Source organism: Streptopelia decaocto (assembly GCF_964273445.1).
Source record: "Streptopelia decaocto genome assembly, chromosome: 7".
Classification (NCBI taxonomy): Eukaryota; Metazoa; Chordata; class Aves; order Columbiformes; family Columbidae; genus Streptopelia; species Streptopelia decaocto.
Window position 1 is genome coordinate 6499476 of NC_138661.1, and position 13155 is coordinate 6512630.

The 13155-nt window shown below is 43.7% G+C and overlaps 1 protein-coding gene across 1 annotated transcript in view; it reads left to right on the forward strand.

Annotated features, from left to right (window-relative positions):
* The window catches only part of MNAT1 (MNAT1 component of CDK activating kinase), a 132091-nt gene that overhangs the window by 87300 nt on the left and 31636 nt on the right, over positions 1-13155 (forward strand). The window contains exon 7 of the mRNA XM_082059280.1: positions 4150-4271. Coding sequence (XP_081915406.1) covers positions 4150-4271 — 122 coding nt within the window. The remainder of the gene's footprint in view (positions 1-4149; positions 4272-13155) is intronic.

Consider the following 13155-nt stretch of genomic DNA (forward strand, 5'->3'; position numbering starts at 1 on the left):
CCGCTGCTTTCATTTTTGTTTCCGCGTGCTGATAAATGCCTCCTAATGCTGGAAGGAGGTAAGGCTGGCTGTCCAGGTGGAATACAGGAAATTTAAAAATCTTACCTCATAGATATGAAATGTTTTTTGGATCTGTAAAAGTGCTGCGTAAGTACTAAGTAACAGCTATTGTCTCTTGTGATGTCTCTGAAGTTAGACAGCAGCTTCCCTTTTATACCAGTGTTTTATGAAGCGGCTGGGGAGCCCTCAGGACAAAGACAGAACTCTGATGCTACTGGTCAGATGGTTTTTCACTCAGATACAAGGTTCAATTTGCCCAATATTATCTTCAACAATATTTTTTTGTAAATGCACCTTATTCCAACATTAGTTGAACTAGGAAAGACAATACTTTTCACTGCTAAGTTTTCATAGATTTTTACCCCAACTTTTTTGCAGAGATCTGTGCTGTACCCAGTGTGGTGACCACACTGTCATCTACTCAGGACTGAGCAAGTTGGAAGCCCATGAGCTCAGGAACCTGTCACAGGGGGGCACAGAATCATAGAATCATTTCTGTTGGAAGAGACCCTCAAGATCATCACGTCCAACTGTAACCCAACTCTGGCACTAAACTATGTCCCTAAGAACCTCATCTACATGTCTTTTAAACACCTCCAGGGATGGTGACTCCACCACTGCCCTGGGCAGCCTGTTCCAATGCCTGACAACCCTTTCCATGAAGAATTTTTTCCTAATACCCAATCTGAACCCCGCCTGGTGCAACTTGAGGTCATTTCCTCTCATCCTGTCACTTGTTACTTGGGAGAAGAGACCAACCCCCTCCATGCTACAACCTCCTTTCAGGTAGTTGTAGGCAGTGATAAGGTCTCCCCTCAACTCCTGTTCTCCAGGCTGAACCCCCTGGGTTCCTCAGCTGCTCCCATCAGACTTGTTGCCAGGGCAGATACAGCCTGTTCATAGCCAGAACATCCACCCAGCTGGTGTGGTTGCATGGCTTGACCACATCTCAGCCACTTTCAGGTAGCAGTATGTGTTGTAACTCTTATGCTTCCATCTAACCCTTTCCCCAATCAAGGCAGACCAAAACCCAGTTTTATAGGAAGGCCAGACAGCAGCTATAGGGCAGGAACAACGGCCAGTCGTGGCTTTTTTTCCCCTGTTGCTCAGTGGAATGTGATTCATGTTGCCAAAGCCTGTCAGCTAAAGTTGTGATTTTTGGGAAACGAAAACAAATGAGCTGTGTCATACAGCTGCACAATCTCCTTGAGGTGCAGATCCGATGGCTGGAGACAGACCAGTGCAGTTGTTTTGCCACACAAAAATACGTCCTAATGCTTGCGCTTGGCCCAGTGTGTGGGTGAGAGACACATAGGAGAGAGCCAGTGCTTTGAAACCGATCTTGATGAACCCAAAATGAGCTGCCAATATTTAATGGTGAAGATAATTAGCTATTGGAACAACTTACCTGGGGATGTGCCGGGACCTTTATGGTCTGAAATGTCTAAGTTGAGGTTGGACGCCTTTCAAAAGACGGTGCTTTGGCTGAGCTGCCATTCCTTGGGCTTTGTCCAGGAACACGAAATACCCTGGCCTGTGCTGGACATGAAGTCAGACCAGCTCAAGGATGGACAATTTCTATATGCCGCTCCTCTTCTGATGTTCTGCTCTCCGGGCCACCACAGAGTGTTGTTTTTGCAATGCCGCACCTCACAGAAAGGTCCTGGTATGGCCTGTGACACACACGCCAGTGCCCACCGTACAGGTGCCGTGCTGACCAGTCAGCCTCCCCACCATTAGGCAGAGCTCCCCCGCAGTTACCAGTTGATTAGCTGAGAGTAAATGACCATCGTGATCCCTTCTGACCTCTGGCACCTTGTGAACCCCACAAAGAGGAGAAAAGAAACGCTTCCATCCCGTCCTCCTGGGAGGCCCCAGACAGAGATGAGCATCTGTAGCAGCAAAAATGGTGGTGGGGAAAGAGGCTTGTGGTGAGCTCGGTCCATTTGTCAGGAGCCTTCTCGTGTCTCTTGGCCAACGTCGGCACAAGTTGCCCTCATTAAAAAAGTGTCAGGAATGCAGCAGTGGCAACCCCGCTAACAGCGAGCAGCTGTTCTGGTGATGCCCTCTGGAGATGTGGCTCCTGCAATCTGAGCTGCTGCCTTTTTCCACACACAAGTAATTTCCCAAAATATTTATCATAGTTTTGATCTTTGCCTGAAACCGAGTTTTCTTTTCTATGGCTGCAACAGCGTCGCTCTGGATTTGGAAAGGCTGAGACTTTTCACTCACCAGATGAGGGTGTACACGTGGAGAATGGTGTGTCTTTCCCTTCACTGTGGTTACAGACACAAATATTGTTAAAACCTTAAATCTAAAAGTCTTATTTAAATATTAATCTCTTACAATGGGTGTAACATGCCTACATAAATGTAGTTATAAAGTATAATATTTTAATGAATTAGAATAGTTTGTAAATTGACAACATCTAGCAATGTAAAAAGACCTTGCATTTTTATCTTAAAATACAATGAAGTAGCATTAGAGCTGAATTTTTAACCTTTTTTTTCATACTTTTTTTTTAAATGTGTGGTTGCCTGCTTTGAATGTTGCAGCAATGGTTTGCGGCCCAGAAATAAGTGTGCTAACCAGGGAAGTTGGAGTGACTCATGGCTGGCTTGAGAACTTTTCTTCACCATGTTTCGCCTTCAGGCGCCCGTCACCATAACAGGGTCGGCAGCGGCCCCGTCGGGCTCCCGGGCAGTGCCGAAAAAGGCCAGAACTATCTGTTCTCATCGCACACCCAGAGAACGATTTCAGTGGAAAACTTGAGCTGCTGATATTTCCATAGAGATTGGCCTAGAGGTACCATAGAGGTGGTACCTCTCAAGGGCTTATGCCTTCAATTTTCTTGGCTATTTTCTGCAACTCTCTAAACAAAAATATCCGTGCTCCAAATTCACAAAGGTCACTGTCCTCAACCACAAATTTAATTAAGAGCTTTCCTCTTCTATTGACTTTTTTTTTGTCTTTAGTTAATTTTAATCCAGTGTCCCAGGTTGGGAGCCTTTAGTTTGTCCTTGCGGGAGCAGACGCGTTCGAGTGGGGGAAGCTCAGCTCAGTGAGTGATCACTGGTGGGAGCTGGGGTTATACGCTGTGGAAAGCTTCCCATCTCCTGTTGCAGACAAAATGTCTACAAAAACAATACTACTTCTTTCCCAAATTCCTGCATTTTGCAGATGTGAAGCTCAGTTTCTTGCAGGGGAAAGCCGGGCTGTTTTGGGGGAGCTCACAGTGCTCTGTCTTTTTGCTGCTGCTGCTAATTTTTGTGAGCACCGTAGAATACAGTAGAAAATTGAAACTGTGTGAAAGATCAACAAATCAGTGTAGAATGTCACGCAGCAACATCTGTTAAATTTGGCTCTATCTCATATCCTCCTGACCCCTCCTTTCCAGCCACAAGTCTCCTGTTTTGTGAGAGCTCGGAGTGATAGGGACTTAGGGGGGGGCAGGGGAAAAAACATCGAGCTGTTTCTCAGTGGTCTGAAGGGCTTGCAAAAGTACCATCTGGAATGAAAGATTTTATGTTTGTGTGTTTTTTATATTTTTGGTTATGAAACAAATGGGAATTTGCTGAATGAATTAATTGTATTGCGTTGTAAAAGTCTGTCTTGAGAGCCATTATATACGGGAGCCTTACGAAGCCTGCAGAGAGAAATGAAAGCGGCTTCCCTTTCTAATTAGGGCTTTCAGGAAATCATTGATTACAGAATCCAATAGGGTTGCTCAGAGACATTTGTTTGATATTAACGTCTGATAAACGAAATTTTTACCTAATAATAATTTTACTAGTGACACTGGGAGCAGCTGCGCTCTCTAATGGTAAATCTGCCTTCAATAAACTTACCCTGTTCCTCCTACACGGTCCAAACAGTTATAGCTAATGTAACATTACTTCCAAACTGTAGGTCCCAGTAAAAAATTAAAATTATGAAGAAATTAATTATATAGTAGACAATATGTTCTAAGTGAGATGGTCTTTGTTCTGGACCAGGTTAATGGTATAAGCTTGTTCTTGCGCTGTGTTTTAAAAAAGACAAACCCTTGATTTGGTATGTATAATTTTTTCCCCCCTTTTTTCTTCCCAGGGTCAGCATATTTCACTAGCTCCCATTCAAAAGCTGGAGGAAGCTTTGTATGAGTATCAGCCTCTGCAAGTGGAGACGTACGGACCGCAAGTTCCAGAGCTTGAAATGCTGGGAAGGCTGGGGTAAGTAACACAGCAAGTTTTAATGCCCATTTCATGGCGTGATAGCTGGGACTGTTACCATCTTCAGTGCCAGCACGTAGGGGTCTTTTCTTAAGAATCTTAATGAAATATTAGACTTCCTGCCCAACTAGCATTTTGTTTGGGTGAATAAGCTGAAATTTTTGGTCCTCTGGCCTTTATAGATCTATTGAGGGCTGGACTGGATTGCATTAGTATTTTTAAGGTTGTCCTTGGCAGTCGTAGTGAAGTAGCTGTTCATTTTCAGTTGCACGGTATTAAAAAATAAATAAATAAAAATCCGGGGCTTAATTTACCCAGCTGTAAGCCAGTAAAAATATTAAAGTTGGGCTGTTTGCCATGGAAAAGGGTAGATTTACTTGTCGACTGCTGTCTGCAGTCAAACTACGTTTGTGAGAAATGAAGCACAGAGCTTAACTTTGTCAAAAAATGTAACGCAGGGCCGGTCCAGCAGCTTGGCGGCATCGTGGGGTGCAGCCGCGTTTGGGAGGGATTTGGGGAGCCTGTTGTGCCTGGGCACTGGAGGCTGGGAAGTGCAAAAGTGACGTGTCTGCTCTCTAGAGATTGGTGTTTGTAGCTGAAACACCAACTGAAAATGTGTAGCTACTGGGATAGTGAGTGTCACCCAACTCATCACAGCCTGAATTTCAAGGTTACCACCACTTGCAGAGGCTGGAAAATTGCATGGCGGAGTGAACGTACAGGCTGGCAAGGCAAGAAAGAGTTTCAAAAAATAACAGTTTGTGTTTGACTGTGCAATATGGGAAAACTGAAGCCACAAAGTACTGAACAAAGCTGAGACACTTTTAATATGCAGTTTTGGAGACCACTGAAATCCAAACAGGAATCCCATCTAGTTCATTGATGCAGGAGAAATTGTATCTCATCCAGAAAATGATGGAGGTAGATAGGCTTTTTTTTCAGTAAATAAGCAACCTAATGGTGCTTCAGAAAATTTAAGGCTGTCTGGAATTGAGGTTGTTTCCATTTTTATTGTTTCTGTGTCCTCCTGATACCTGTAACTTTTATTATCTGGTATCAGGCTTCTGAGACCAAATATTAATTAGCAGTTTAAACTTGTGCTGAGCCGGACTCAGCCTTCACCACCTTTTTGGATGGAGCACAGCTGGGAGGGACCTCCAGTTTGAGGGGAGCTTTGGGACCCTCCCAGCCCTGAGCCTCATCACAAATGATAATGTTTGGGGGGGGGAAAAAAGGCGAATTGTGCAGGGAGGATTCCCTGTTCCTTCGCCCATAAGGTGAGTTCTGGTGTCCAGATCCGGCAGGAACCCTGTGCTATCCGTGTCTATCCCATGGAATCACATGTGACACCATTTTGAAGGCCACACAACACCTTGCAAAACAAAATGCTTTAAGTACTGCAGTTGCATTGTGACTTCTGTGCGCGAGCGTGTTTTGGAGCAGGGTTTGGACAACATGTGTCACTTTACTCCGTTGAGTATAATGCGCTCCCAGGGTCGTTGGGCTCGGCTCTGGAGGTGATGAAAGAGTTCAGAGCTGGGGGTGCTGGGTGGCCGTGGTGGGTGGGTCGGTGGTGCTCACCAGAAGAGTCCTCCTGGGGCTGTTTGCAATTCCAAAAGAAATACATCAATACTGTGGGTTCCCAGCTGGTACAACTCTAACCCTATTCCATGGGGTGCCTGAAATACCTTAAACCACGCAAGGCAAGGCTGTTGGTTTATATATTTGTGTTTCTGTGTTTATACGAACTCATGCGCATTTCCTGTTGATGATGAATGCTGCGCTCGTGGGCCTCCCTCCTCGCTTTGGGGGTTTTCAGGCAGCTGCAAACAGCTGCCTGGGTGAGGCCAAAGAACTGGGCACAACGCTATCCAAGACTTCTAGTTTTCTCTTCATTTGGACTCACACAAGGACAGGTTAAATCTGAATTTTTATTTATTTTGTTTTGTTTCTTCCTCTTTTCATGTTCTTGTTAATAGTTTTGCAGTCTGGCTATTTGTTGCTGCTCAATAGTTCCCTCGAATGTGCAGCCTGTTCTCATCTGGGTTTCTGGAGGCAGAATTATTGCAAAGACACTGCCAGCCTGGAGACTTTGAGTTTATTTCTGGGAGCATAATTTATGGACTTTTTCTTTTAAGATACAGTTTATTACCTTCAAAACACTCAGTACAATTGGCTTTTTGAATATTCACATCTTAACCTCTGCAAGACTCACTATAGGCTTCAGTATCAGTGTTACTTTTCTTTCTTAGTAAACTGCGGTAATGAAGGAAACAACCGTCAAGAAGGTTTCTAGCAAAGAGCAAGAAAAAGGGCGAATCCTTAAGGGATTATTTAGAACATTTGTTAGGGATCATTTATAATTACAAAAAAAGGCACGTTTTAATGTGACTTGTATTATTTTCTCATTAAACTTTACAGAAAACTTTACATGCAGTCCAATAAACTTGAATCTGCGTTCTCCCACTGCTCTCTCTATGGATTTTGCATGTTTTGCAAAAAAGCAAACTTACGTTCAAACTGCTTTTATAAAGTTGTTTTTGGATTCTTGTGGGGCTGTAGATTTTCTTTGTTTGTGCTGCAGAAAGGGATTAACATCCATATGATGCATTTTTTTTGTTGCTGTTGTATTAAAAGTCTGAGAATAGCGAAGAAATGGATTTTTTTGACACAAATGATTGGTGTAATGTGCAGAGGTTTGTGTCCTTCAAGTTCCCACCTCCCACCCTTTTTTCTTTTTAATGAAGATTTTCTGAAGTAATGGAATCAGGCAATAATCCTGAATTTCACGGCTTTCTGGTAGCAATATCTCTTACACTAACTTGTAGACAGCACTTAACCTTCTAGCAGGGGGAGCGGGGCTTTCTCAGAGGAGCCTCTGATGGAGGTTCCCTTGGCCACATGTCTATGAGGTTCCTGCAGAGAAGTTGCTGTGGCCAATGGTCGCATGAATGAACCAGGTTGGTGCTGGTTTGTTCTGGGTGGTGAAGATGACTCTGGGTGTTGAGCCGATAAGGCCACCTCCTCCCTGTCTCAGCTGTTACATGGAAACATCACTTGGAAGGAAGAAGTGGAGAAGACATGGATGAGAGCATCTCCCAAACCTCCGGTGGTGTCCTGGGAGAAGAGTGGGGTCTTGGATGGCTGTAACATACCCATCCTGGAGACGAACTCAGGATTGATAGTCCTGGGTCTATGTGACTTTGTCACTACTCTAAATTCTGATGTGTTCAGTGATGGGCGTTGGGAAATGGTTGGTTTCTGGGTGGAGTCGAAGGCAACCTGCTGATGGGACTTGCGCTTGGAGTTGTCTTATCAAAGGCCATACTGGTACTTCTGTCATCACCAAAAACAGTTGGGTTGGTGTAGTTTGGCTAAAGTGGAGTGTCAGCTTTTGGTTCAAATCAATCCAAATCCATTGAACTGCCCAAGTCATTGCAAGGCTGGGATCTACCGTGGCTTTTGGGGAGGAGAGCTGGGTGGTGGAGAGACAGACCAAGAGCGCCCGGCTGCTTGGGCTTTCACTGATATTACTTTGTGGTTTTCTAAGAGGATCAAAAAAGGCCTGTCTTTTGGGGGTTTTTTGTCTCTTTTTTCCCTTGTGTTTTAGCTGAGCACACTGAAATCGTGTGGTTAGAGGTCTGGATCTTTCTTACTGCAAAACAAAAGAAAGGGAAAATATAATAAGGTGGCATGCCAAGTACTGAAAGACCAAAACAGGATGGGGATGGAAATTAGATTGTTGTTTTTAAAATGTATGTTTGCTATGTAGTTTTGAAGAAATTCTTTGCAGAGAGAGTGGTCAGGCATTGGAATGGCTGCCCAGCGAGGTGCTGGACTCACCAGCCCTGGAGGTTTTTAAGCTGAGATTGGACATGGCACTTAGTGCCATGATCTAATCAATGGACTGGGGTTGGACCAAGGGTTGGACTTGATGATCTCTCAGGTCTTTTCCAACCCAGGCGATTCTGTGATTCTGTGTGTGATTAAAAAACAAAAAAGAAAAACTCCCGAGGTCCTGAAGAATGTAAAGACATTTTTGGTGTTAAGTGTAAGTATGTACAGCTACAGGGGCGGCCACACCGTGTTTGCACAGCAAGTATTTACAGCTGTGGAAGAGCCATACACAAGCTACTTAAAAACTGATTATGAATTGAAAGTCTGCTTCTGTGATTAACATTTTGGGTAAAGATGTGTGAACTTCACGTCTCAAAGTTTAGAAACAGTCTCTTGTAATCCGAAGTGGATCGTACTCTTAGCAGAGTGCCAGTCCTATTCTCACCATTCTCACGAAACAGAGGTGATTTACAAGTAAGATTAAAAATTTCTGTTTGCACTCCACTTAAAAATCCTCTGCTTTAACAGAGCACTTTTGTGTAGACCTTGTAATCAAGTCAAGCCTGGACTGCTTAAAGTAACGTTGTGTTTGCCTGCTTAACTTAGGAGAGATACATCCTGAGTATATATACATGTACATAAAAATCCAGTTTGCTCTAAAAATCTTTGCTTCTCTTTAGGCAAAAATGTGACTTTCCTTTGATCCATCAACTTGTTTCCATGTATAACCACGTTGTTAGGAGCACTCCAGTTAATTAGTGTTTTGTTTAAATATGATGCAAAAATAAAACTTATTGGTGAACACTAATCTAATGAGGATAGGTAATATATTTTGTGAATTTAAAATGGCATTTTGCTTAGATTTAACTTTTAAGAGTTGAGCGTAAATACTGAAGCAAAACCAAAGTGCTGTGGAAGTCTGTACATACAACAAATGTGATTTAGTCCACTATGTTTTTTATAAAGAACAACTGGATTGATCAGTTTTCTTTTGTTCCTGGTGTAGGACAGCGCAGTAGTTTTAAACATTGAATTAAGCCGAGGAGGTTGGATTTCATATCTACTAGAGCTTTGTTAGCATTTAATTTTTAACCTTCATTCAAAGTGGAAAATTTCTGCATATTTCTTTGTTGTACAGTGTTGTGGTGTAATTTGAAACACATGTAGAGTTCTGGCGCTTCATGTAGAAATGACTTGTGTAACTTCTTTGCTGTCAATCATAGTGATTTTTTTTTTCATTAAGGGAGGCAATAGCGAGGATGCTCTCCAGACTCTTCTTAAACCATAGTTGATCTGGTCTTTGACTGGATTAGTTTTTACTAAAACCGTGTCAGTGTCTACATTGAGTTCAAGACAGTGAAATAACTGCGAATTGATTTGGAGTGGGTGACAGGAGCTCTGGGCTTTAAAAGTTGCAGCAGGTGATTTGTCACATCTGCTCTCTTTGTCACTGCGGCACGCAGATATTTTTCCAATCTCGGGAACGGAGAAAAGCCACAAATGAAGGGCTTATGTGATCTGCTTTGGCCCATTGATTTTGAACACTGGCTTCATTCTGCTCCTCTGAATAGAGTTTGGTTGCTCAATAAGCTCAGTCATCAGAGTCAAAAGATTGAGTAAGAGCAAGGAGAGCTTGGCTTGTTTGGAGAGCATGCGGAGAGCTGCACTCCTTGCAGGAATTCTCTTGCCTACCAAGGCATATGGTCCGAATTTCCCAGCGTCTCCCGTTGCAGGGCCCGATCCTCAGCAGCATTTCTGTCGGCCGCAGCGCGTTGTGAATCAGGGATCTAATGAACGGGAACTGGTGGGTGAGAAGTGATCGTTGCTTTAATGACACAGCTCCGTTTGCACACAGCCTTTTAAAGGAAATATTTGTAGCTCATTTTATCGTGAATAATTGAATAAAAACCTGTGTGTGACACTAGAAGTACTAGGTGGGGACATTTTGTTGGGATAATGAATATGGCCAAGCGTGCTGTATTTTTCAAGGTGGGATGTAGCAAGGTAGTAGAACCATGTGTAAACTGTCTTCATTTCATTTGATATAGAAACTCCCTTGCGTTGCTTTAGCATCTTCCAGAAATTCTACAGGCTTCGTCATAGGATTTTGGAAGGACGCAAATTTAATATAGAGGAGGTAGATTAGCACCGTTTTTTCCAGCTGAATGAAAACTGAGGAGCACAGCCCCTAGTAAGTCTGAAATCTTACTGTTTAAGAAATCAGCTTTCTGGCAAAAACGTCTATGAACATTTCAAACGACACCCTGTGGTATATGGTGTTTTGCATGGAGCTCTTCTGTCAAGGTCATTAGCAATCGAATATATTAAAAAGGGGACTCGCTTATGAAACGGAGAGTTTTGCTTCCTGCCCGCCCACCTGTGGGTACAGTGTGGGTTCTGTAACTGTAAAAGGTCTCGGGAGGGTTATAAAAGCAGAGAATATGGAAAATATATAAAGAAACAAAGAAGGAAGCCTGCGTACACCATGTAAAGTTGGCTGTAGTTGTATAGGCACCACTAAATTAACCTCAAAAGCTGGCCATGACAGCAGAATGTCCGTAGTAATTGTTTTTGTTGGCGTGTGGCTTCAAAATTAACTCATCGATCTAACACGAGTCTCTGTACTCAGAATACCGGTCTGGTAATGTTTTTTTACTTTTTTTTTCATGTGATCATGGAAAAAATATGTTTCTGCTCGAAGCAGTTGTCAAACAAGCTTCTTTCATCGACAATCAGACACAGGGCAGCTGAGTAAGGCTGTTTAGTCTAGAATAAATACTCGAGAGATTACAAGGTCGCTGTAGGAAATGTAATTATACCATTTATTCCAGAATAGTCTTTTTGTAGTGTGGCCTTGCAGAATACTAAATCATGCATTTATTAAAATACATGTAATATGAAGAGAAAAACATCAGGATATTAACATAAGGAACGGAGAATTGTCTGGCAAAGTGTACTGCAGGATTAACCAGTAAATATTTTAAATTGGGATGGTAATATTGGCTTTATTGTTGAGAATTGGTTGGAGGTGAAGCCTGAACTGTCCCTGCAGGTGTAGGGCAATGCTGCTGGGCAGGCGCTGTGTGTTGGTGGGTATAGCGTGGCAGGATACATCCTGCAATTGTGGGGGCAAATGTTCTATTTTCTGCACTCTTTCGTGTCTCACCAAATCAAAGCCTTGTTACTACCAGCCACTTAAAAATATCGGATGGTCTGTGATGTGTGATAGCTCTTAGCTGTTGTTGAAAGCTCTTCTTTGCTTTCATCCTTCCCTTCATCCCCTGCACTGATACCGCTATTGATGTATGGTTCTCCTCTGACTTTGTGGGTCCTGCATTAGTTTGGAAAAATATATTTTTGTAGAAGTTAATTTTTAGATCTGTTGCTTCTCTGAAATTAAATGGTAAGTTTGAGGTCAGTAGTTTTTACGTTTCCTTTTTCTTTTTTCCTTCCTTGCTTCTCCTGCTCTCCCTGATTTTGCCGTTTTTATGCCTTTCTCCAACTCCTCAGCCAGATGTCTAATTTCATTGGGAATTGTGGGGTCTCCACAAGAAAAAAGATATATTTTGCACATGCAGGAGAGATCTTTCCTGCTTATCTCTTGCTTCAGCAACAGAAGGGCCTCGGTGACCTCAGCTTTTGTAGTGGTTCCCAGGACAGAGCACCCAAATGATTTATTTAAGCCTGATGTGTTGGGCTACGGAGGTAGGAGCACTTTAGCAATGAGGAGCAATGTCTGAGGGTGGTCATGGGGAATGTGGGAGCTCCTTGAATCACAGAATGTCAGGGATTGGAAGGGACCTCAAAAGCTCATCCAGTGCAATCCCCCCATGGAGCAGGAACACCCAGATGAGGTTACACAGGAAGGTGTCCAGGCAGGTTGGAATGTCTGCAGAGAAGGAGACTCCACAACCTCCCTGGGCAGCCTGGGCCAGGCACTGGCACCCTCACTGAGAAGAAGTTTCTTTTCATATTTAAGTGAAACCTCCTATCTTCCAGTTTGAACCCATTACCCCTTGTCCTATCATTGGTTGTGACCAAGAAGAGCCTGGCTCCATCCTCCTGACACTCATCCTTTACATATTTATAACCATGAATGAGGTCACCCCTCAGTCTCCTCTTCTCCAAGCTCAAGAGCCACAGCTCCCTCGTCCTTTCCTCATATGGGAGATGCTCCACTCGCTTAATCATCTTTGTTTCCCTGCTCCAGCAGTTCCCTGTCCTTCTGGATCTGAAGGGCCCACAACTGGACACAACATTCCAGATGTGGTCTCACCAGGGCAGAGTAGAGGGGCAGGAGAACCTCTCTGACCTACTGACCACCCCCTTCTAATCCACTCCAGGTACCATTGGCCTTCCTGGCCACAAGGGCCCAGTGCTGGCTCATGGTCATCCTGCTGTTGCCCAGGACCCCCAGGTCCCTTTCCACTACACTGCTCTCTAATAGGTCATTCCCCAACTTATCCTGGAACCTGCGGTTGAGGACCACTGCTGAGAGGAAGAGCTTGTCCTCTTCATCAGCATCGAGTGTCACTCGTGCTTGGTATTATACTTGGCTGTGAGGAACGGCAGAGAGATGTCATGGCAAGAAGTCACTCCGAGGCAGTCCAGGCAAATGCTGTCACAGTTTTCTGAAGGGTCTGTCTGGATAGACGTATCATTTAAATTACCTCCGATACAGTTGAAGTACAATGGTGAGGAGCATCCTGTTTTAAATTTGCCCTCTACGGCAGTTGTAAAAATCCATTTTAGTAAAAATACAAGAGGAAAGTCTGAAAAGGGGAAGGGAGTCTTCCTAGACCCTCTGACACTTGTTTCAAGAAAGGGAAGTTACATATAATGAAAATATTTCGACTGAGCGGGTGTTGAGGGTTTAGATTGTGGGGTGACAATCAAACCCTGGCAGATGTATTGTTGACCTCCTCTCCCCCCCCGCTTCCCCCTTTGTCCTATCCCTCTCCCCCTTCCCACTCAGGACAGGCGATCGGGAGGGAAAGGAGGACAGAGAGTTGGAAAAATTAAAAATGTTTTACTAATGCTATTAATA